This window comes from Takifugu rubripes, chromosome 16 (assembly GCF_901000725.2).
Source record: "Takifugu rubripes chromosome 16, fTakRub1.2, whole genome shotgun sequence".
Taxonomy (NCBI): Eukaryota; Metazoa; Chordata; class Actinopteri; order Tetraodontiformes; family Tetraodontidae; genus Takifugu; species Takifugu rubripes.
This window is the reverse complement of record NC_042300.1, coordinates 1,007,222-1,033,287: the sequence shown is the minus strand read 5'-3', so window position 1 is coordinate 1,033,287 and position 26,066 is coordinate 1,007,222. Positions and strand designations below refer to the sequence as shown.

The following is a 26,066-nucleotide window of genomic DNA, read 5'->3' as shown; positions in this document are numbered from 1 at the left end:
ACATTATTAATTAACATATAATTGATGTTTATAGAAGAGCTTAAGACTCTCAAATGATGTTTGTTATGCTGTTATGAGAAGTCTGTGCTGGTTTTTCTTGAGCCCTTCTTTTAATCGAGATATCTCTCCAAGTCTTTTGTTTTCTTTTAATTCTTACATGACTTTTTAGCAAATTTCAATTTTGGCGCATTTTACGGAAATGTACCGTCAACGAATTGATTTCAAAACAATGAAGTCCTGGAGATCGACATGCACAGCTGAGCCACCTGTCTTTGTTCTGCCATCCATGAAAATGATTGGCGTCGCTTTACTCCTGGAATCCTGCAGCCATCGATACCACACTTGCACAAGTTTTTAGCTGGTTACTTTGGGACCATTACTGGTTGTCCCATGATGTCACAACAACCACAAAAGTAAATGGTGAGCTGACAAGTTAGCAAACCAGAGGTAAACTGGTGAAACAATAGACAATGAGACATGCTGTGGGACTAGTTCCCCCCTTCTTAGTCCAGCTTTTTAAAGCAGTGGCAGTTCAGTCTGTTGAGAACTGGGCTGAGAAGCGAAAGCTGGTAGGAGGGGAAGGTGCCAGAACACCTTTAAAGCACTGACGAGCTACCCTTGAGCAAGGTACCGAACCCACAGATGTGCAACATTTGTATAGAGCCTCTTTGTATTGGTATAATTTTGAATTACTCATTAATGCGCTCCCTTTTTAAGTCTAAATGACAGGGCACCATCTGCCCTGACCCTCCAGTGAGTGGACTGGCCACAATCAGAGCCACACCGGCCCCAACACAACACTTACTAATAGACTTTTACACTTCCTAATCAGCAGATCAGCATCACACCACAGTCTAGGGGGTTAAATCTGCAGGGAAAGAATTCCTGAAAACTGTTATACATACATACGAGTATGTATGCTTCTACTACAAAGACATGTCTCCTTGAAAATTCTTAATTCATATCTGGCCTCTAAATAATAAATAAATGCCGGTAATGGAAACAGGGGTTCCTGGGTGTAGAGGATGCAAACAAGTCTGAGGTAACACTGTTGCAACAGCATGGAAGGCTGAGGAAGTCTACAAGTGTTATAGTGTGTGTGTGTGTGTGTGTGTGTGTGTGTGTGTGTGTGTGTGTGTGTGTGTGTGTGTGTGTGTGTGTGCGTGCGTGCGTGCGTGTGAGAGAGAGAGAGAGAGAGAGAGACAGACAGACAGACAATTTGCAGCCTCATTCTACCGCCCTCTCCTCAAGGAGGCCTCAAGGGATTTTGTGGAAAAAACGGAAAGGCAGGAAAAAAGGAATCATCATTCACTGCCTTTAAAGTTTTCATTATTTCACATATTTCAAAACACAAGGATACCGTTCCCATTGAAGAACGCTGGACTTTGAAGAGCAGTGAATAGCAGCAGCACAGCAGGCACAAAAGGGAATCCATGATTGGAGGAAAAAAATGTGGTCAGGCTAAAAAATTTCTCATTTGAAGACTTGTTTCCTGCTGCCGGTCAAAGAAGGCTTTCATGTGAGTGACAGTTAAATCCTGTGGCTCACTTTGGTGTGACCTCACCTTCTGCACACACGCTGACGTGCACCTTGCATTACCTTCGAGTCGATGCATGTACAAGACATCTTTTCCAAAATTCTGATCTAACAGTAATGTTACATTAATCTGAGCCAAACATTCTGTGTAATAATAATACAAACACTCACATATATTTGTATATATTTTTTCTTTTTCTTCATTTTTTTCTCTCCGTCTCTCAGCAGAAGTTCCCACATAACATGAAAACTCCTCTCCAGTTCGCACTGCTCGCCACTTCAAAGAGAACACCAGTCCAACCAGTTCCACTCAGTCATGCAAATATATTCCAAGCGCAGCAGCAACTTTTGTGTGCCACTGTCACACACTACTGCAACTGTCTGCTCATTAGCAAGCAATTAGGCAGATGCCTCAGTGAAATTTTACTCGGGCTAAATTGGCTTGACAAGTGCGATCAGCCCACAAGTATAAACAAGAGTTGCAGGAAGAAGAGGCTGAGAAGTGTTGAGTTCACTGACCTACGTTAAAGCAGGTAGCCACCATTTTCACTACAGGTTGTTGGAGCTCGAACAGACGTGTGAGCACTGGTGACGGTAACCTCTAAGCAACCGTTGTTTTATTGTTGACACACAGCCTTTTATTTTGATGTATATATTTAAATTACTTTACTTACTTACTTTACAATTTTAGCATGCTGATTCCAAATCTCGAGACCTCCTTGAGCTTGGTGACGTTTCTAAATGTCAACGATTTCCTGTTATCGTGAGCATGATGGTCTTTAAAAAAGGTGAATGAATATTATCTCTCAATGATAAACAGATCCAAATGATATCTATAGTAAAATTGTAATTCCATCTCATTTCTCCTTTATTTAAGGCAAAAAAAACCCTCCTGCAACCAGTGATCAAATCCATAGAGGGGTAACTTTTCATACATTTACTGGGTGAAAACAGGCACAAAGAGCAACTTGCAGCGTAAAATACTTCATTTTTACATGTGACTGCAGGTCATAAACTGCTTACAAATGACTTTTCATATAGTGTTTATGGGAGGTTCACAATGAGAAAAGAAAGAGAGCCCAGATCTCTGTGTTTGCAAAACTGTTATTGTGGTTTTTTTGGATCGTGGGTGTGTTTGCGTGTGTTTTGTGAATTGTGTGAGCTTCCTGCCGATGTGAGGGAAACTGATAATTAGACTGTTATGAGACAGAAAGAGAGGAGATTTAAAAAAAGCGGAGGGACACGCAGCAAAGAGATTAGAATCATCCCTGACAGTGGGGAAGATGAACTGGGAGGTTTGTTGGATGAAACCATCAACCTACTGGATTAAAGAAACGCAGAGACGAGGGGAAATTAGTAACTGAGTCACGCGACGTCACAACGTGCAGTTATGCTTCACTATGCTTAATGGCAGCGAGTCAGCGAGGGTCAGCGAGGGCAACCTCAGCAGCGTTTACGCAAAAGTAAAAAAAAAAAAAAGTAAATGGCTGCAGCAACACTAAATCTACAATGAATAAATTTCCATTTAATGATATGCTTCGCCCACGATGGTGACCCTTTTTATGTATTTATTCATTTTATTCATCTCTCTTAACCTTTCTGTCACTTCTTAAATATGGGATCTGTTTGTCTGCTGGCGGGGCAGATATTCAGACTGTACACCGGTTTTTAACAAGACCAGAGCCAAAAATGAAGAGTTTAAAGTTTTACGCATTACTGTAAACTGTGTGAGCTTGTGGAATGCAGTAACTTTAAATATTCATGAATACATTTCCATCACTAGCCAAAAAAACTCTTTTTGAGCCACATTTCCATCTGAAACGGGCAGCAGTGTGAAATTCTCAGAGAAAAAAAGGTCGGTTGAGAATGACGGCAGATTTAGAGGGGGAACAACACGATTGAACCTTTCCTCCCCGTTTCTCTGCTGAATTCTTTGATAAATTGTGCTTTGCATAACTATATGCTAATGTGACCAAAATCTGGTCTCCTGCACTGTTTCACTGGTTTCACAAGGAAGCCTCCCCCTTCTTTAGCACTCTCACCCTTTTATTCGATTGGCCCTCTGCTCTCTGTTTTATTTCTTTCAATCTGTCTCCTTTAACTTGCCTCCGTTTGTCTTCAGCTCATCCCAGAGGATGGACACAAGTGAGAATCTATACAGAGCAGAACTTGAAGCCGAAATCACCCTGCTTGTGTTATACAGTAGCATCTATTATAAAATAGCTCCTGTGTTCCTGAAAGACAAAAACACTTTAGGGAAAAGGATTTGGAGCATTAGACTTCCTCAGCTGTGACCAGCGTTTTCATGCCTTTCAGTGCTTCTGTACACTTTTCCCAACAACTACGCTTGATTGCTGCTACGGCAGTTTGGACCAGCAGCGAAGCAGAAGGTAATTGCCTGTTTCTTTTCTGGTTGAATTTTTAAAGCTGACACGGTAATGGGAGGGGATCCACACGCGATTTTAAAAAGTTGTTCTAATAAACCCTCAAACCAGAACTGACGCAAGATGTGACTGAACCTGCACTTAATGCTTGACAAATGCGTCCATGCAGATTAGGATCCCAATTGAATACATTTAGCAGCATTTAAGCAGACATTACATTTGTGAAAGCTGAGCATGTATGGAATGTTTAATCCCGTGCATTAGCCCAGGAATTTACTGTTGTTGGATGACAGCATTCTGTAATCTGAAATAAATGTTTCTATTTAAATGCCGACTGAATCCCGACTGAAAAGCTAAATCCCTGTATTAGCTTGTTAATAAATACTCTCAGGGAGTGAATCTTGTTTTTCAAGAGAAGTAACTCAAAGCTCACATATAGAAATATTACTGTGCGTCTTCACCGCAGCGAAAACTTTAGGTAGATAGATATAAACAGCCCTGGAACTAACTAATGATTCCACTTTTATTGGAACCAACCACTTTAGCGCACCCGGAGACCAGAAACACCAGTGGTCCTCCCACTGGGCCCATGTGGCTTTCCGATCCAACAGTATTGATAAAAGGCCAGACAAATGACCTTGGTGAGATGTTCCTTAAACAGGACTGTCATCAAAGATCGGGGCCATGTGCATTCTTCCCGGGCTTTATGTTCTCCTGCTGTTGTGCAACATCATGGCGTCCCACTTCAGTTGGCAACCTGCCTAATGTGCTGTGAGTCTCCTGAAGGTGTAACTGCTCCTCTCCTTTAATCAAACAGGACTTGGGCCGATTTGGGACAGTAAGCTATCCCACAATGCCTTTCACCTTGGCGAGCAGGAGAAGCAGTAATGATGAAAAGAAGGGGAACTCAAGTCTGTAACTCGTGAGTATAGAAAACTGGCCCTGGAGCAGCTCCACAGACATGAAGTGGCCTCAGAAGACCAAACTAAGGAACAGGTCTGAAAAGACTATAAAAAAAAACTTACTTAATTCCCTGACAATTTATTAGAATATCAACAAGTCTGATCTGTGCGAACAAGCTTGTGTTTACATTTGTATTTATAGTTTATTTAGTTTTGTTTTTGTTCTTCACATTGACTCGTACTTCGATGGTTTAGCCTAAAGTCATATAACAGGACTTGTTGTGAGCCAAGAAGCAAAGGGAGCCGTGCAGACAAAGCTAATATTCTCCGCTGGCAGCTGGGAGAACTAAAATGAATGGTGAGAAAAAAATATTGGAATGCTGAGTGTGTGTGTGTGTGTGTGTGTGTGTGTGTGTGTGTGTGTGTGTGTGTGTGTGTGTGTGTGTGTGGGTGGGTGGGTATGTGTGTTGGTGGAGGAGGAAGGGGGGTGATGGATGTGTTGCTTAGTGTAATATGTGCCCTTCAGCCGATGGTTTGACATCATTTTTCACACTGTTTATGTCAAAGTTCAGCAAAACACATACATTTAAAATGACAAACACACACACACACACAGATTGTTGGCCAGCATTAATGAGCATGTGTGATGAGAATCTGTGGTTGACGCTACATACGGGAACACCCAGAGACCATTTTGGGGGAGGGAATCCAGGCTGATCCGCTAAGGGGCAGAGCTTTAACGGGCTTGGGACTAAAAAAACATGTGGTGGATGAAACTTACTGCGTGGAGTGGGTTCCCCTGGTCTATTGGCACCTTGAAGTCAGCCTGGAGCTCATCAAATGCTGTTATCTGCAAGGGAGACACGGGTAAAGTGATGGTTGTGCTGTCAGTATACAGAAAGACAATTAATTACACATTACGCTAGAATAAAGATTCAAGCGATCCATCTCATCCACCCAAACCTTAATAGTAACTAATGAGTAAAGATGCTTTTGCTGGGACCAGGAACATGTAAATTGCCAATGTAGGACTAATTAGGAGAGGACAGTCTTAATTCAATTTAGATTTCAGATCCATTTGTTCATTTTTTTCCTATGATGTTCATTCCAGATGTAACTGGAGTCGAGTTCCTGCCCATATCCTCTTTTTCAGTATCAGCACTCTTTTTCTTTTTTTTTGTCATCATTAACAATCTGTTCCAGTTACAAATGCTGGAACAAACTTGCCCCGAGGCAGAGCATTTGCATGCCAGAACCCTTTGAATCGGTGTCATTTAATAGCGCCTCTCCTCCACTGCTGCACTGGGGGACACCTCATCCTAATAACGTCAGCTAATGACGAACAACCGCACAAACGGGCGATAGATCCATTGGTGGTGAGTGTGTGATTACACCACGAAGACGGATGCCGCTGCCTCGCCGATCGGGCTCTAGGGTGAAGGTTCGTGAGGGTGTGTGTGTGAGAGAGATCTGCATGGAAGATGAGTGGATCAGGCGGTGGATGTGAGTGCCTTTGTACACGAGACCATGGTAATATGGCACTTTTGGGTGTCTGTGTCAAAACCTAGATAACAGGGAGCTCAAACATAAAAAAGAAGAAAAACAGGTGTTATTCTGTGCTCTGATGAAGCGGGTGACATTATTCAACCCTCAAAATTATTACAGAAATCAACTGCTATACACCGCTGCAAGAAAACCCATAGTTTCTATGGATATTGGTAAATTCAAAACAATAACTAGGCAGACATATTCCATTAATAGGAGCAGAGTTTCAGTCTGATGCTGAAGCAGGAAGGAGCAGCATATGGGCTCCGAAGGCTTGTGTCAGCCTGGAAAAGGGAATTACCATCAGAGCGAAGGCAGAGGTTTCACACCAATCTGGTTTATTTCACTGAGCTCGCCCCCATGCTGACAGGCAACTCTTTACATCTTATTTCCCAGTGGATACAAACAGTGATCCTGGCTCAGTTCCTGGCTTTGATACAGCGTGTTGGCCTCCCCTGGGCGCGTTCACATGGGCCAAGAGAGCGCGCACACAATCCCACACAAATAAAGCAATAAAGCTGAATTAGACATAAGAACAGAGCACAAATGCAGCAACTGTACATGAGATTAAAGATTTTTCAGAGCTTTCATTTAAATTTCCACCACATCTGCCTCGATCAAAGACCAGATCCACCTTGATCTGGAACCTAGAACTTTTTATTTTTATCTTAATACCAGCTACAGGCACTAATCTCTGCTTTTCACGGTTCAAACAGCTTTAAGCTTAGGTAGATTTATTATCAGAGAATGTGGCTGAGAAACCTTCATTTTCATTTGATGAAAAGGTCGTTTTGCTTCCATACAATCGTTGGCACTGTTTCCCTACCAAGTAAGTGCTTGGGGCTTGCTGGCATCCTGCTGGTTTGGTCTGGTGTGTTAGTTCTAGAACACATCCTAGAACTATTAGTCGGGAGAAATACTTTCTTGGCAAGGTTCGCACCATAGCAACGAGGGAAGCATTTAGCTCATTCGATGCTTTTTGGGGAACTAATTTTGCTCTTTCTTAAGGGAAGGGTCAGTATGTAGACTCAGAAATGTAATATGCATAGGTCGACTGTAAAAAAAACAAACACAAAATGGCACCCAGCTCAGTCCAGGATCCTATAAACATCTATGGTGGAGCATTCGTGCTCATGCTAATCACATCTGTCACTTCCTCTCTATGGCTGATTATTGCATATTTGTCCAAGAAACTTACAATTGAGGCTGACAGAAAAGATTGACGTCACCTAAGAACCTTTTGACCTTATGGAGGAGAACTACTGCGGGAGACTCTAGAAGGATCTGCAATATAACAGATGCAAGATCACAACCTCATCTGCTGTGAGCTTTTATTCTGTGAGCATTATACTACGTAAACCATTACACACTTTATTATCACAAAAATAGTGTTCTAAGTGGGGTGGCGCACAGCAGCATGGAGTACCGACGCTTTTAGAGTTTAGACTCTGGCGTACTGGGACTTTTTACAGTGTGCTGGGACATCCCATGGGCTCATAGTGGCCTGTCCAGTTGTATTTCTCTCTTAGTGGTATGTGATAGTTACACCCCGATGGCTTCTCACTGTGAAATAGCACGCAAAGAAGAAGGGATCTCACAGAAGTCGAATGTCACATTAAAGTGAGTCACAACTAAAAGTTCTGTTTCATTTAACACTGTGATGAGAGTGACGGCGTCCCAGTACGGCCAAACATTTACACTAATATTACGCAGGCATAAAATGCAAGAGCTAGCAGTAGCAATTCTGCGAGCAACAAGGTGGCTTCAGATTCACCAACTGTTGCCATCCAGGCTAACAAAACCTTTGAAGCCCCCTCATTGGAGAATGAGCAAGTTAGCTATTTGAGGACCTCTCTGAAGACCCCCCTGTATTTTCTATACATACAAAGAATCCAAGTCCCTCTTGTGGGGAAAAACCTCATCTAATCTATAAAAACTATGGCCATTCACTTGTTACACTCCATTAAAAAGTGTTGAATGTAAATCTGTAGGTTTGCACGTTTCCACCACTTCCAGGCATTCGTATGGCAGAAAAGATTAAAAACAACAGCCCTCGCAGTCTGCTATTATACCAGATGTGTCGTGTTCATTTTAATTATTTACAGTCCTGGTTAAATATCTCAGTATGAGTTCATTTCCAACATAACTATTCCTCAGCAAACTGTAATGTTTCATTAGGGATCCAGGGATGAAATGCTGGTACAAAGTATGTCTATGCATCATTCAATGTTAGTATTTAGCCTTTTAACACATGCACAAACCCCCCACAGCCGCCAGTGTATTAGCTGTTATGTTGAAGCATCCGATCTCCTGCAGATTTCCTTCAAGGTTTTAATTGCAAATGTCCTCCTGCCATGTCTCCTTGTATGTGTGCTAAACAGCCAGGCAGGACGGAGACAGCAGCAGACAGCTCCTCTGACACTGTGCAACATTTATGGGTACAGTTAACCTCTCAGCGCAGTGTGACAGATTCAAAGTTAATCTCTTCCATAACATCCAGCCAGTCACCAGTCGGCCGTCACTCTAACAATTAGCACAGTTCATTGGATACGACAACACAATGACAAGATGTTCTTACTGGCTATAGAATAATGCTGCATATCTTTACGACTGAGATTTCATCCTGAAACCAATGACATGGCTTCCATTACCATGGAAACACTGATTATCCTGCTTTTCTTTCTTACATTAGTGAAGTGATGTTGGGGAGAATATTATAACGTGGATTTACACTGAATAGACAATTGACAGATGCTCATAACTATAATTCATAACAAAGAACAATGGAAAAGATAAAGAATCAATGATAGTTTGATGTTTATGCGATGAATAATTAAATGGGCCCTTCACTCGGGTGTTTATGGGGGATTTCGCTTTATTGTTATGAACCAAGTGCAGCAGATGGATGTAGCATAAAAGAAGCTTCACATCCTATCTGGAGCTGTCGGATCCAAAGCCACAGTTTCCAGTGTCATGGAAGTGGTCGTCTTGTGACTTCACCATGGTAACTGAGGAAGCAGTGCTTAGATCTGAAATCCTCTATTAATAGTGCTGCTTAATTAATCCTTTTCCTGTTGGTTTCAGTTAGGAGAATGACTGAGGACATGTTGGAATATTCAATGTGAAACAACAAAGGACATCCATTATATATTAATGTACACATACATATTAATATATTCATGTTGAAATAATGTTTTCTCATATTTCGACTGTACAAGAACTGCTGCAACTACAGTAAAAATGAAAATAAATAAAGGAAATGAGCTTTTAATCCAACCATCCTCCACCAATGTTCAGGGGAAAATGTGTTAGTGTCTTTTTCTGAAGCTGGAAAATCTCACAACAAATCACTTCCAATTAAAGGTGATTTTCAGACCCTTGAAGCTGACCTGTAGTAACAAAGCTCATTACACAATAACAGATAGTCTTTTACATATGATCAATTATCTATTATTACTTGAACGTGAGCAGCTAGTGAATAAACGAGAAGAAGAAGATACAGAAACGGGAGAGAGGATGAAGATTGGCTCAATAATCTTCTGGTTTATAACGCTGAGCAGTGGCGCATTGGAAAGAGTGGAGCCAGGATGATGGATGAGGAGCCCGCGGGGGTTAATGAACACAGATCGATGCTGAGCCGACTGAGCCACACAGTGATCGCCACCTCAATTACAGCCTCCAGCACCTGTGCCGAAAAGTCCTGTTGACTGGTCGCTTTGTTGCGATGAAAATCAATAGCATCACTTTTGCATTTCGTCCTTCAGATGTCTTACTGGGGACCCCGAGCTTGAGCTTAGCTACCAGTGCTGTGCAGGTTAGTGGGGTTAGCAAGGTCCCTTGACTCATCTGCCAAACTAGCAATCCCTCTTTCCTCTTTTATGAGTTTATTATCCAGAAAGAGAGTGGTGTTGGAATTTACTGTTCAAAAGAGCCGATAAATTGGTTAGATAAGAACAAAAGGTGTTCAATATAGGAACAATACACAAGGATTTCTTTTTGCAACATTTCTAAAAGAAGATACGTCACAGCATCTTGGTGCTAAAATGTCCTTCATTCAGTCCTAAATGTAGTATGATGGTGATGAAGAAAAAAGAAAAAGAAAAAGAGCTACATAACTATCAGAACTGTAATTACTTGACCTCTACACATGTTGCTATGGCGCAACTTTCCCTTCCGGTTTTTCATCAATCATCTATCAGAATTCATCAGCTCTGCTTGTGACTCACAGACAGAGAATCCTCTCTGCATCCTTCCATCAGACCGTCTCATTGCCCACCCGTCCAGCAGAATCTGTCTCATTCTTCCTCCATCCCTCTTTCTCTGACATTGTCTGCACCTTCCCTCCGCCTTTTTTGCAGTCTGTCACCAGCGAAGCTCGATGGGTAGATATCTACAAGATTAAACTCCAGGCATAAGCAGGCGCCTCTGGCTCCACTCAGAAGGGTGTGAATAAGTATCCTTGATTTCAATATTTCTTCCACTGTTTTGTTTCCTCTATGCTGTTTGTCAGCGAGGAGACAGTACAGATGAGGGAGTATCGTGATTGCTCAGTGTGAAAGATTACTCACACAACACCTCTGCTGAACCTGTGAAATGCCCTGTACTTGCGAGAGTCTCGGTGTGATGCAAAGTCACACTCGGAGAAAACACACCGCCGGCTGAGCTGCTTTAAATCCATCAGTTTGGCGAAAATCTGAGTGACGACACCTCAGCGTTGCTCAAACAAGCACCTGACCTTTGAGCTTCCCTGTATGACTTTCACATCAAAATTAGTGGGTGTTTTCAAAGATGGTTACACCCGTTTAGTGGGGGTGGGGGGGATCTGCAGTTATAAGTGGGTTTGACACCATGACAGCAGGTGATCTCAGGAAAAGTCTGTCAGACAAGGTGCAGCAAAACAACAAGAGCACGCAAATCTGCTGATTCCAAGACTTCAAAACTTTCCCCATGTTGCATCCTAAAAACTATCCAAACCTTTTGAACTTTTTTTTAAAGGAAACCCTTGAACTTTAATTAAGGACTGCGTGTTTAATCAAGTTAATTGAACGAACTCCTCCGTAGAGACGCCTAACCACTGTGGGAACAGATGTCATTAATGTATTTTCGCTTTGTCCCTTCCCCCACTGCACTCTCTCCCCTCCTCTTCCTTTACCTGCCAGCCTTCAGTAGGAGGATCCCTATATGAGCCTGGCCCTGTTCAAGGTTTCTTCCTGTTAAAGGCGGGTTTTACCTGCTACTGTACCTTGTTTTGACTGTGTTTCTGTGAGGCACCTGGGGACCATTTGGATCATAAGAGGCGCATTATTCAAATTGTTAATGTCATTAATGATAGTTAAACATGTTATCAACATTCATTCAGCAGTAAAACACCCTTTCTGTCAGTGTCAAACCTTTTAGAGTTATTTATTCGTAATTGAGGATTGGTATAGAACAAGATCCCGCTCTGCTCTGAAGAAACAAATCAGTGATCTCTCAATACAACCAGTTCTTTGGGGCATGGTGCCCTTTGATAAGCCCCAGCCTTCAGGAGTCACATAAAGTGGCAGCACCACGTCTTCTCCCCTGCTAACGTTTAATCATACAGTTCACACCGTTGGCATGTGTGCACTAATGTGGTGCTGAGTGTGATTAAACACTGAAGTGCTGTGGCCCACATTGCCCAGTTTATAATCAGGCCTGATGTGAAATATGGCGCCTGACGGCACCGTTCCTTCATTCACTTGCCCAAGTGCCACAGTAACGTCCACCTTTGAGCGCCAGAGTAAACGATGCCAGTCTGGCTGGCTGCCACATGTCCGGACGGCCCCAACTTCACATCTGTACCTTGGGGATTTCCCATCGTGCACTGGCTCAGTGCCAAAGGTAATGACACGTAAAGCACATTATCGGGGATGAGTCATTCAAACGGGCTGTGATGGGGGGAGAGCAGAGCCGAGCAGCTGGGGGGAAGATCGTGTACAGTATGTTAATTGAAGCGGATTCACAACCCCGAATGAGAATTGCCGCGGGCAACTGTGTCATTACGTTTTATGCCACGGACAAGCTGATCGTACTTAATGTTACGTCAGGTGTCACGGGGCATGAATACCATCAATATTATTACTCCTAATGGACAGGAACGCTCACAATCTCCAAAGAAATGATCAAAAACCTGACATTAAAGTGTAGCGCTGTTGTTTCCCTTTCAACATAACTACATTCTAGTGATATTTACTACAGAAAATTAAACAGGAATCCAAATAATAGTCCATATAAGAGTCCAAAAATAAGCCTTTTAAAAAATCCTTAAATGAAAGCACTCCGCTGGCAATGGCCATAAAATCAACGGGATCCTGGAGGAAATGATATACGGTGAGAATAATGAATGCAGAGAATATTTTTATATAACACCTGGAGCTACAGCCAGTCCAGAAATGGTCAGGCAGGAAAGAGATTGATGGTGACAAATATTCCAAAAATAGCCTAATTATATGAGTCAAACAGAAGTCTATATGATAGTGGGAATACTGGGGACAAAAGGGACACTGGTTATGTTGGGGGAGATTACTTGTTCATGGAAGGTTTATCAGCACCTGAGAATAAAGAGAGGAGCAGATAATGTGAGCTCATTAAAATGCTGCTTATTGGCCATGATTAATGACGGCAATTAATTACAGCGGTCTGTCTTTGTGTGGCCGTTTGTCATTCCTGGACAGTGATACCTGCTGACAGGGTCAGGAATACAGAACCACAGCAGCCCATTAGCCGTTTTATTAATCCCATTGTCTTTGCTCTCGTGTTTCGATCTCATTTATACTGGGTTCAGTGTATTTATAGCTGGCTGCTGGACCCCGGGTGGTTCGAGGCGACGCGCTCGCTCTTTCCAGCCACACGCCGCCGCTTTGGGGCTTTCACAAAACCAGCCTCATAGGTGAGAGTGACCACTTCTGCGGCAGGATTCAGTGCTGCCGCCGCTTCTTTGGAATCCGCTTTAAGAGGCGAGGGAGGCACTGACAGAAGGACGGCGGCCCGCCAAAGCAGCTGACAGACATGAGCGCCGGAGCCAAAAATCTCCCCCATTTTTGGCAGGTGGCCAGTGTTAATGTGCAGCTTTAACTGAGCTGGTTGCATCCACGCTTCCCCGCCTGCACGGATCTAACTGATTACATCTGCCGATTGAGGAGTCTTCTGCACGTTTCAGCAGCAACACTTCTTTTTGATGTGGGTTATTATAGCAACCTCTGCTGGGCCAGCGTCACAGCAGTCATCTGGAGATGATGATCATCACGAGCGTGATAATGTTGATTTATTTCAGTCCTAAGCACTGCCGAGTCACTGAGGTATTGGATCTGGTGGCGTACTGAGAAATGTTCACTCTTACACCAGGAAAAGCCAAATGCAACACGCTGACCTTAAAATCGGTGAACTAAATTGAGTCTTTATCAAAGTTTTAGCCTCTCACTCATGTTAACTGTATACCAGAAACAGTGAATCAGCAAACACTGCAACAAGATGAACTTTAAATTAAAAATGTATTTTGAGCTGTAGGAATGAACCAGTGTTGCTGCATGGTTCCTTCTTGCAACCTTCTTGTCAGTGGAGAGACTCTGGAGCAGGAACAGATGTTTCTGTCTAATTCTGTGGTTTTAGATGAAGACCCATTATTCTCCTATTCGTAGGTAAATCTCGTCTTCTTGAAGCTTTGGCTGGCTCCTGTCCATACATGCACATCCTCCAGCCGTGCCCGACATCGCTGTCGGCAACATTTTCTCATTTCCTGGCCAAACAGCTATCAGAGTTAAAACCAACACTCTGCTAAATTATTGAAACCTATTTTCCAACTGACAACATCCTGTATAAAACATTTCAAAAGAAACCGCCAACTTTGTAAACTATTTAGATGACAATGCAATTAAATGTTGCATTTTGGTATGAAGGGATATTTTGGGGTATGTTTAATGCATCCAGTCATGTGTATGCTCTCAGTGTCCTGATCTCTTTATTTCTGCTCTGCGAGCAGACACATGGGCCACTGTCTGACTGTCTGACAGACTGACGGACCAACTATTAGCTGGAATCGCCAGAGGATCAGTCATCCCAAGTGCATCAGGTCTGTTGCTGTCTCCATGCAAGAGGCAGGGAGAAGGGGGTGGGGGGTTCTGAAAAGACCTGACCCAAATATGTCTTTACATAAGGCCCTACATGATGGAGATGTTGCTCGGGGAGCAAATAATTAGATTATTCAACAGTATCATAATGCAGTCAGTCATATTGGCAGCGTGTGGTGGAGCCAAGGCTTGATTAAGGATGCAGAGCGGGTGGATAGAGGGGTAGGGGGGGGTTACACTCAAGCAGATTTCATAATTGAAGGGAAGGCAGGCTTTGATTGATCCAGATGGTGCTGCAGCGGCTTTTTCTTTTTTTGCTCACCAGTTTGGTGTGGGGGGAGACTCCCGTGGTGATGTGAGCACCAGGAGCAGTGGTGAGCTAAATATCTGCTCAAACATCTCTGCAGACCCCAAATATACAGCAACCCTGCGTGGAAATGCAGGGCGACGGAACGTCCAGCACCAATGCGCACACGCATCGCACCTGAGTCTTTGTGTAGACATTAAGAGCGACTGCAGCGACCACGCAAGGCGATGACAGAAGCCGATTTAAAAATACTTACGTGCCATATTGCGAAGAAGATCAGAGACGCACAGAGGACCAGGGAGAGCATGTAGCAGAAGGCAGCAAAAGTGAACATAATTGAGCGGGGAAACGGTGGATAATCTCCCAAAAAACACGATCCTGTTGACAAACATCTAAAAGAAAAGAGGAGAGGGCGAAGTTCTCACGGTGCCACGAGGAGTCGATGTCCAACCATGACTTCGCCCCTCACAACTACTAATTGTTGAAAGGAGAAAAAAAAAATTAAAATTAAAAACACGCAGATGAGCCGTGCGTCCCCGACCCTGGAAGTCCGCGCTTCAGATGAGCGCAGCCGGCATGGTGCGTGGCGTCGTTGAAGCCGTCACAGAGGTGCCTCTGAGCGGAGGGAGCACCGGGAGAGACGCGTGTGGAGGAGATCCATGCAGCGGGGTCCACGGCGGCTCCTCGCCAGTCCACTCAAGACCCCTCGTTAAATGTTCTTTTCTCCTCTGGATGAACCTATCAGGGAAGAGCACGGCGCGCGTGAACAGGTGGATTTAAACGACCAGAACCGACATGCTCGTGCACGCGCAGTTCAGCGGGGACGAGATATCTGCGGCTTCTGGATCTGTCGGATGTTTAAGAATGTGCAACATTCTCATTGCAGTTATGATCATTATGATTAGGAACATTTTCATGAACAAAGCCCAGTTCTGGAGTCGGTCATTAAAGATTCACTGTTTACTCCAGAAAAAGACGTTTTTATCTTAACAATGCTACCCATGGTACAGTACTTTGTTGTGTAGTCATCCTTTATTCTGGGGAACACTAAAAAATACTTTTAAAAACATCAGAATCTTTCGAAGCCTACCCTTCCACGTATTTTAACCGGAACAGTGGCGCCATCTACCGGCGATATTGTGGTAGTTTCTAGTCTATATCTTTTGATGAACTTTTGTCCGAATTGAAAGTCAGAGGCATTATTTAATGTAAATAGTGATGCTGATATAGTACCATTAAACGATTACCTATACTAATGATAATACTCTGTGTACTTTGGTATTAAACTTATTGGATTGTATTCTGTGTACAAACAGAAAAACGTGGCTAATTAAAAACAGAAGCTATGGATCCATACAAACACATTTATAAACTGAGAAACCTGGCACTGAAAAAAAAAAGATTTCCAGAGCACTGCTCACATTTATGGACGAATTCTACCCAACATTACACATTTACTTTGCACAGTCCTTTTCATTTCAGCAATGGCGTGTGGTGTTTAAAGGTTCCATGCAACACTGCAGCGTGGGCGCGCCCACCCACCAGTAAGTGGATAATTGTATTACTTTTATTTCATTATAAACCTTTTCTATTGGTGTCTAAAATGGTGGTGTCTTCCCCTTTCGTGTTTCTTCTGTCCCATTATTCATTTCTATTGGTGTCAGGAACGCAGACTTCGTTAGCATTTCTGTAACTATCATTCCCTGGCACTAATTGGACATGGCGCTAATGATTGCGTACAGTATTTGGAATTCACTGTTATCACACTTCTTTGAGACAGTTGTGTACACATTTGACCTCAGCTGGCACTCATGTGACATTGGCCAGATCATCATTACAGCAGAGACTCTTCAAACCATAAACTTCAAGTCTAGAGTTCCCCTCTTTCTATAACATGTTACATTATTCACATACATAAAGCTAATTAAAAAAAAAAAAAACCTAAACCAAGGGAAAAAATACACTACACAAGTACTCAAAATGGCCTAAAAGAGTATTAAATACTGTCTTCCGTTCATCGCCCTTCCGGATCCATACCAAGTGGTACGTGTTTGAGATCCATCTTTGTAGAGAACCAGGCTCCCTCAATCAATCAATCAATCAATCAATCAATCAATCAATCAATCAATCAATCAATCAATCAATCAATCAATCAATCAATCAATCAATCAATCAATCAATCAATCAATCAATCAATCAATCAATCAATCAATCAATTTTTATAGCGTCTTTTACAATTAAAATTGTTTCAAGGCGCTTTACAGAATCCCAGGGCCTAACCCCAGACAAGCAACAGTGGCAAGGAAAAACTCCCCTTTAACAGGAAGAAACCTTGAGCAGGACCAGGCTCATGTAGGGGGCCCCTCCTGCTGATGGCCGGCTGGGTAGAGAGAGAGAAGGGGGGGACAGGTAGAATAGGTAGGAGAGGAGAGGAGAGGAGAGGAGAGGAGAGCAGAGCAGAGCAGAGCAGAGCAGAGCAGAGCAGAGCAGAGCAGAGGTAGAGGAGAGAATAGGCACACATACTCCACAGAGTACATACAAAAATACATTATATTTAGTAAAATAGGTTGCTGGTAGAAAGAGGTTCAAACGCAGAAGCAATCAGTGCTAGAGGGTATTTGTTTTTGATTGTGATGTTATTCAGGCCTCTAATCAATGCATGGCCAGAGGGGCTTAGCTTTCTTTTCAATGAGAATCCCCGTTAAGAGGTGAGGAGGATGGTCGAATAATCCCTGCTGCTAGAGACTCCGATGTACTTTTCATTGCCTCCCTCTCAGGGCGCGAGAAGTTAAATAACCAACTGGGTGGAAGAAAAGCCCCTGTCAGCAACTCAATAGCACAGTCATAGGGTCAATGTGGAGGCAAAGAGAATGCCTTTTCTGTACTGAATACCTCAAAGATCATGGTATTTTTTGGGCACCTTGGAGAGATCGGGAGGTACTGGTGGGGCACATGGAGTGACTGAACCTCCTCCAAGAGTCAGTGCAGATCTGAGACAGAGGGAATGACAACACAAACTCCAACTCACCACCTTACCCTGTACCTAGTCAATATGAGGGTTATGGTGGCATAACCAAGGGTATCCCAGTACCATCTGGGTCTTGAATGCTGGAATGAAGTCTGTTCCGAATGGTTGCCAGAAGTGGGTGACCCAAGCGATGATTCTCCTGTCCAAGGCTATGGCGATGAAGGGTGACGGCAAGGGCTCCAGCGAGGAGCCAGCTTGCACAGCTAATTCCTTATCCGGAAGACTGTCCTGGGCTCTATCAATGCCTGGAGGGGGAGAACCAAACTTCCCACACATAATGACACTGGCAGTTGATCCAAGGGCAGGGGTTTTTCTAACATGGATTCCTGGCCCGCCAGTACCCCCACCACTATGATGGACCCACCCTTTTTGCCAAACCAAAATGAAGCGACAAGGTTGGCCACAGTATAGGCACTCACCTGCCTGGATTCTGCAGTAGTGTTCCTCCAAAGTTAATGTGGCACACCCCAGCTGTATTGGCTGCTCAACACCGACCAGAACCTTGACCGGGCTGGATGGCAGTCAGACGGAAGGGGAAGAAATTGAGGACACAGATGGAAAGGAGTGTGGGACTCTCGCCCCTGGTGTCTCACTCTCAGGTGCTGTCCAGCAAGATGAACGGGGAGAGAGGGAGTTCAGGTCCAGGGATTTGTCCAGAAGTATGAGTTCATCTTGCAGATATTCACTCAGCCCCTGCAAGGAAACGCTCCGAAGCGCGCTCGTTCCACCCGGAATCAGCTCTCCTCTCCTCATCAAGAAGACTAGTGATGCTATTTCTTGTGAAGTTTTTTCAGCCCCCCCGCCTTCTGTATTCATCTACAGCTATCGCCGCCTTCAGCGCTGCATACTGACCTTCGACCCTGCTGACCCACTCAACTTGCACCTTACTTTACTTATTATAATGTACTTCTGTATGCATTATACTGTATGTATGTATGAATTGTATGGCATGATTTATGCCAATTCTCTCCTCTACCTCACCTCTCCTCTCCTCTCCTCTCCTACCTATTCTATCCTCTACCTGTCCTCCCTCCTTCTCCTCTCTCTACCCAGCTGGCCATCAGCAGGAGGGTCCCCCTACACGAGCATGGTCCTGCTCAAGGTTTCTTCCTGTTCAAGGGGAGTTTTTCCTTGCCACTGTTGCTTGTTTGGGGTTAGGCTCTGGGATTCTGTAAAGCGCCTAGAAACAATTTTGATTGTAAAAGATGCTATATAAATAAAGATTGAATGAAGGTTTTGTTGTGTTTGGTTTTACTGTTACTGTTGTATGAATTTCTTTATGATTAACATGTGCTGTTGTATTATGTATGCAGATATCTGGTATATACATGTCTACATATGTATGTGTGTGTGTGTGTGTGTGTGTGCGTGCGTGTGCGTGTGTGTGTGTGTGTGTGTGAATGGATAGGTGATGGCAGGATGAATCTGTGAGTAAATTTGCCATGATGATCTCTCCCTCTGTTGTCTTTTCTCCTTTGTCCTTTTCTATTCTGTCTTTCTTCATTTTTAGTTGTGACAGAGGAAAATCTGTCTGAAACACAGTAGGTATTAAGACAACAACACCTCTGCCTCACTGCTGCACATGGTGGAGGAAAAATGATGTAAATAAAATGACCCTGATATGTCAAACAGCCCATGAGGATTCCTGTTCATCTCAAATACTTATATAACTGGCAACAGTAATTCAGCCAGACGATTCTCATTTCAAAAGTGGCATTGTGAGTGATATTGTTAACATCGGTCTGTTGTGCCGCTTTCCACCTCCACCTGTCACGACGTGAGTAGCAGTTCTGCAGCTGGCTGAATCAAGTCTACTGTACACCCACCGTCACAAGTGAGGCATAAACGTTTGCAATGGTAGCTCCTTGTAGTAGATGTTCTAGTAGGATCTGACCACCTAATTGGCCACCACTACCCTGGGGGGTGGAGACAACGCACCACAGTGTCTTGAATGTGCTCCTTAAAATGAACTTTATTTTGACAAAAAGTACGTTCCTGGGAAAAGTCGCTCATTCATCCACAGCCCTGCTCAGGTCCACTTTGATTGCTTGTGCGTTTCTCTGTCCTCTCAGACCCATCAGGTAGACCTGAGGTCTGGGCACGTTGCTCTCAGCATCTCTCCTGCTCTGACTGGCGGCGTCCTTTGGCGGCCAGGTCTGCGTGGCGTTTTCTCGTCGCAGGGAACTCAGATGGGTCTGTGTCGACTGGGTTGCTTTGGTCAGCAGACGAGCCTGGAATGATAGGTATTCAAACACTGAGAATGAAACCAACTCCAGACTTCAACAGGTTTAGTAATTCCCAGAATTACTGTGTTACCACAAAAGTGTTCATTTTAATTTTGTTTGAGATTTTTTTTTAAAAGCCAACCGTATGGATGGCTTTCTTCCGCAGCTCCCAAGCGTTCCACTCATATGCCCTGACGATGTTTGTTGCTACAGGGTGGAGGACTGTCTGTGTGCCGCTCTCACACTTGCTGATGGGAGCTGAACTCTCTTCAGGCCACATCTGCAGCACAAACAGGCAAGATATTGATTGATTCATGTCTATGGCGAGGAGAAGGGTAGCATGACCAAAAATGAGGGCAACAATGTCCTGTGATGTTTCATTAGCACCAGAACACTCTTGTGCTACATTTCAGTAGCCTCTACAAACCTCCAAGTAGGAAAGCTGCTGCTGAAGTCTGAGCAGGTGAATGAGCTCAGGAGAACCCTTAACTTTCTCCTCCACCTCTGCAATGATGTCATCTGGCCTGGATGCAAAGTTTAAAGCAGCTTCTTTGGAGCTGAAAACGTAAAACTTCCCTTTGTGTTTAAGGACTCCAAGCTGTGGATTTCCTGCAGAAGAAACGTTATTTTATTATCGTTCCAGTCAGAGCTCTATCTTCAGTTCCTGCAATGGATATTGGAGCTCCATTAAATTTCTGTGAAATAATGGCGCATAGATAAATGAACAAATGCTGAGTCGAACTATCAAATGGTTGTTAGTAGTTATTAGTTATAAGTAGTTATTAGTTTATCTTGTCAGAAGTTTGGCAACAGATTGAGATCAAACTCAACAACTGTTTCTAATTTTAGTCTGCAGAATCTTGAGCTTCATGACCCAACTGAGTGAGATAATAGTTGGACGGAGACCTTTTACAGGTTCCAGGGTGGAACCGGGGGCGGAGAAAAGAAGAGAAGCTTTCCACAATGTTTATATGAAAGAGAGAGCGATGGGACGGTACCTGGGAGCAGAAGCCCATCTCTGCTCACAAATGTGCAGCCACAGAATCCATTAAACTGCAACGGCAGATCCACAATGTCGGCTTCTCTTTCAGACAGCAGCCATTCACATGCCGTCATCTCAGGTACACTTATCGGCTCCTCTACAAGACCAAAGAAACAACTTCAAGAGGCTGAGACCTCCCTCAGCAGAAATGACCCCTCTGGATTCCAGAACTGTGGGAGACATCAGTTGGTACCTGATGATTGACCCATTCTCTCTTCGCCTGTCTTCACCTCCCAGTCCTTCAGCAAGCTGTCCAAATCAACTGCAGGTGAGAGGTCGTCCTGGGAGACAACAAAGGGCTGCAGATTCAACATGATGTTGTGGAGGATTTTCATCAGCTCGGCCTCCTCTTGGAGTCCACACCACAGACTGGACAGGGTCTTGAACAGGGGCTATGGGACACATGGGGACGCTGGTTTGATCTACCTACCGTAGCTGACTCAGCACAAACATCAGCATGATTAAGGTGGCGCCCCTGGTAGCGCCGACATCTGTCGTGTAAAGACTTACAAAAACATTTGCTGTGTGCACAGCTCTCTTTGCCTTCACACGGTCCCTGAGTAGATTCATCTGTACTGAGAACTCCATCTGTAGCTCGCCCATGTGCGCGGCACACTGACGTGCACTGCTCTGGTGGAAAACAGAAAGCACGGACACATATGGATTCATCTACTCCAACGATCTTGATAGAGCGACGACTGATTCTCTCACCACCAGAATTCTGAGGAAATCCTCGTACTGTCTGATGTTGTAGAGAGCCTGTTTGAGCAGCTGGACGGGGACGTTACAGCTGCCTCTCTGACCTTCCGGCGGCAGCAACTCCTCCAGCAGCGCCGTGTACTTCCCCACCAAACACTGTGATGCACTCAGCTCATGTTCGATGCCTTCAAAGCTCACTGCAAGAGTCCCATGAAGAGATGCAAGAACTGTAGAATATTTTCTTCTTTTTGATAATTATGACATCAAAAGCATCCTGCAGGCTTGTGTACTTAGAGGCTGCTGCTGCTCATCCATGCTGGCTTTGTTGAACAGGCAGATCCCAGTTACGATCCTGGTGAGCTCATCCAGCTGCTGCTCTTTGTCCTTCTTTAAGAGCGCCATGAACGCTCCCACTTCAGTGTGAGGGAAAACACTTTGCAGGGCAGCTGCAGCAAGAGAGGAAGAGCAGAACTCATCATCAGTTGCAGCAAGTGCATCCATTTGGTCTAAAAGGCTGTGCGCCCACTACAGGTGCGATGATGTCACTACAATCGAACCTTTGGCTTGGTTCACGTTTTTGACATCTGCAGGTGAGCCCACTTTGGAGCGCTGAAGGACATAAGAAGCTATTTTACTGTGCAGAGCATCAAACGCGTCCCTTGTTTTCAACCTGCTGTCAGTGATCTCTCTCCTTAGTGGGCTCATTCTCAACTCCACAGCCCCCCGGATCTGCTCAAGGAACTGACCTGCACGCACATACACATATTTTTTGTAAAATGGGATTAAATGCGTAAACACAATTTCAATTATTAAAATTATTTTAATCAAAATTTGTCACTTATGTTCATTTTTGTTCACTCGTAACAGCTGAACTAGATAAACTGGAATGAAACTAATAATAATCTTTGAGACTTACGATCAACACTAAGGCATTAACAAATGACCTCTTATGGAAATATAAAGTCTTTTTCTTGTACTTCTGAATAAGAATAATGACATGTCAATTTAAATACATTAGTATTATATGTCGTGGAACACTTACATCTGGAGATGTAAGTAGCAGCAAAATATTCTTGCATTTTGATTGTGTGGATGGATGGGCTGCACTTCTCTGTCAGTTTATTCAGACATAACTAGAACAAAAACAGTCGTACATAGATTTTACTGTTTCATTCTTCCCTCGGCCTAACTCATGTACAAACTGAAGACTATTAGATCATATATTTGACTGATATTATAGCTAATACATCTGGTAAAATAATTGAGCTTTGTTGCTTTAGACATGTTAGATTTAGTTGATTTAAAAGATGGTTCCATGCAACAAAACCTGCCGTTTATAGCTCTCATACTGCGACCACATTTCCCTTTGATGTGGTTTGATGAGTAGACGATTATGCTTGAGATGACACTTGATACCATACATGTTCTCACAGTATTCTGGTGTGTGTTGAGATGGCCACATGATTGTGTTGATTTTACAGTGAAACACTCCCTCACCTCTTTTAGTCTTTGTCTGTCTTCCTCATTCAGGCCCTGGTCAGCATTAAAGCCATTTCTTGGATCGGACAGAACCGATTTAACCTGAAAACAAAAGAAAAATCAGACATTAAAAGAAATAGGTGCAGGAAACAACTTCAAAGAAGAGTCAGGACACTTTCAGAATCTTATTCTGGAGTCTATCATGTAACCTTGCAGATAGTTTTGCCGATTGCGTTAAATATTATATCAGATCATGTGAGATATTTTTCAGTTTATCATCATTACTATTATGTAATGAGACGAAGTTTCAATTTTTGCAATGTAAAACTGCTAACTATGCTCATGTCATATCGTTGAGTAATCATCATTATCTGTGTGCATTGTGTTTAAGAATTGTAGCTGAAGTTAACCAGCCGGTTGTGGTAGGTTAGTTCCAGTTACTGACCATTAACTCCACCAACGTCTCCGACAGTTCGAATCCTCTTCCAGCGCACTGCTGTTGGAGTTCCAGGATCATCTTGAACCATCTATGTGTTGAGCCTGGACTGATGTGTCTCCCGGGTTTCCCACAGCCTCCTGAGGACAGGTTGCTTGGTAACCTGGAAATCCCTGCTGCATTACATGATACTGGCCACTAGAGGGGAGCAGGCAGAGAGTGAGTGTTGCAGAGTACCAGTGCGTCTCAAAAATGAGAATGTCATCAAAAAGTTGATTTCAGTACTGTAATTCATTTTAAAAATAAAAATTCATATAGCTCCATTACACACACAGTTATAGCTGATAAAGACTACTGAGTACTGTGTGTCAGATTGTTTAAAACATTCAGAAACCGCCTCACACTTTTCTTTAACGGCACCATATTTGGTTGGTGTCTGAAAGAACAAATCCAGCTATTAATAAACATACATTAATATCATGATACAGTGTTTTCCTTCTTCCCTGCATTTTAGCAGACAGAACACTATTTTAGATGCCATGTCCACATTTGTACTTCCTACGCGCAGTAGGAAGTACGTCGAGTAACATGTTTTGTGCACCTTGCACTTCACAGCACACAGATTTAAGTGTTTTTGGTTTTCGGCATCTCACCTGGTTGAATTTTGTGTTTCTTTCCATTGTTGACTGTGATTGAAGTCCTTTGGTACCAGTAATTCAACCAGGTGAAATATGACATAGGCGTGATATTGTATGTGGCTTTGAATCAAAGCTTCCTTAGTGTTTTAAAGGTTATCTGTCAAAGTTTCTTTAATCAATTGGTGTGGGTGTACGTGTGGTCACTGGTTGTTACATCGTTGATGTACTGCTATGTCAATGTTTAATTTTAATCATTATTAATCTAGGGTACAATGATCCTCACTTTGCATTGGGATGCCTGTTCAACATGGCGTTCACCCTACTGAGTGCACTATCAAAATGTATCAAAATGCTCCAACTGGCAAAGTGAGGACACTTTGTGAAGTGGGGCCATCTGGCTCATCTCTGCAACTTGAGGGGACTGTTTGAGGGTTAACACAATGTTTTTAAGGTTGAGATTATAATTGGGTTTAGATAAAGGTTAGAGTTAAGGTCACAGGGTTAGTCGGGATGATCAGGGATCAAATCAAAACAAAAAGCAAACACACGCCAGCAAACCAGGGTCCAGGTGAAGGCTTTGAGGTCGGTCTTACACATAGCTACGGAGGAGGAACACTTAATGCACAGCGGTAGACTGTTCCAGCATTTAGTGATGCTAGTTTTGCCTTGACTGGTTAGGAGTCAGGATCAGCTGGTCTAAGGATGTGAGAGGCCGAAAGTGGCAGCAGAGGTCACAGATGACCTGGGGTGCCAGGTCACATAATGCTGGAAAACCAATAATAAAGCCTTAGACTCAGTGCTGTAGCTAGCTATTAGCATTTGCAACAATGTCAGTATGGTTGGGACGTGAAAGTCTCACAGTGGCATTCTAAAGTGGTTGAAGAGGAGAGAGGACATCTGGCTGATGCCTGAGCAGAGCAGGTTGCCGTCACTCTTTCAGCTCGTTACCTGAACAAACATATTTCAATTTGGCTATTTCTAAATTGGGAAAAGGTATAGTTGTGTCACCTGCATACCAAAGGTAAGAGCTGGTGTTTCTGGAGGATGCAACTGAGTAGGAGCATGTATGAACCAAAAAAGATGGAGCCTAAGATGGAATTCCTGCAGCACGCCACATGTGATTGGAGCAGGTGAGGAATAAAGGTCACCAGTGTGCTGACTCCGGTTTTGTTCACCTGGTTCCTGCTTTTCTCTGCTTCTTTCTTCAGGTAGAAAACAGGAGGTAGTCAGTGAGAGGCCAGAACTGAGTGTTGTAAAAACATTTTTTCACAAGTTTAGATAGAAATCTGTTTGAAAGGTAGGAAGCAATTCCATGGGGGTGATAGCGGTGATACCGTCCAGATGCTTGAGCTGGCTCAGGAGAATAGACTGGCAGACTAGCAAAAGCAGAGTTGAGGTCTAAGAGGATTAATGAGGCAGATTTGCGAGAATCAAGGGAGAGTATCAGAACACTGGTGACTGTGTGCTGTGATGGCCCTGAAGCCCGACTCAAACATGTCCAAACGTGATTATTATGTAGAAAGGACACGAGCTGGGAGTAGGCAGTTCTCGCTTGAAAGTGGCTTTGAAATCAGGCTTATTTTTTCCTTTTACTAACAGGCTGAACATCTGTATGTCTTAAAATCTGACATAAAAATCTCCTAAAAGCTTCTGAGATATGTGACTATTGATTATATGCCTACCTGCCTGTTGGTCTAAGTAGACGTCATCTTATCACGTTTAATCCTACCAAAGTACACTTTTGTATTGTTTTAAATT

General features: G+C 43.4%; 2 protein-coding genes across 8 annotated transcripts in view; both read right to left on the bottom strand.

Moving 5' to 3' along the window:
* cnih3 (cornichon family AMPA receptor auxiliary protein 3) overlaps window positions 1-15,652 on the bottom strand; it is a 44,606-nt gene extending 28,954 nt beyond the window's left edge. For 2 of the 7 annotated variants that reach the window (XM_029849640.1, XM_029849643.1), the window contains exons 1-2: window positions 15,022-15,651; window positions 5,604-5,672 (exon numbers count right to left, since the gene is read on the bottom strand). In XM_029849640.1, coding sequence (XP_029705500.1) covers window positions 5,604-5,672; window positions 15,022-15,153 — 201 coding nt within the window. In that variant the 5' untranslated portion in view covers window positions 15,154-15,651. Of the gene's footprint in view, window positions 1-5,603; window positions 5,673-15,017 lie in introns of all 7 variants that reach the window. The other 5 variants (XM_029849641.1, XM_003977312.2, XM_029849639.1 and 2 more) reach the window with 5 other exon arrangements.
* A 4,095-nt stretch (window positions 15,653-19,747) lies between these two features.
* On the bottom strand, window positions 19,748-24,359 carry LOC101076542 (cilia- and flagella-associated protein 206-like). The gene is made up of 13 exons (XM_029849342.1): window positions 24,324-24,359; window positions 23,680-23,868; window positions 23,253-23,336; window positions 22,798-22,888; window positions 22,313-22,501; window positions 22,046-22,201; window positions 21,768-21,952; window positions 21,567-21,686; window positions 21,250-21,448; window positions 21,013-21,153; window positions 20,442-20,623; window positions 20,157-20,294; window positions 19,748-20,020 (listed from the first exon to the last, which is right to left on the bottom strand). Exons 1-13 carry the CDS (start codon window positions 24,348-24,350, stop codon window positions 19,799-19,801), a joined length of 1,923 nt encoding a protein of 640 aa, XP_029705202.1. The 5' UTR covers window positions 24,351-24,359; the 3' UTR covers window positions 19,748-19,798.
* Window positions 24,360-26,066: the final 1,707 nt, after the last annotated feature.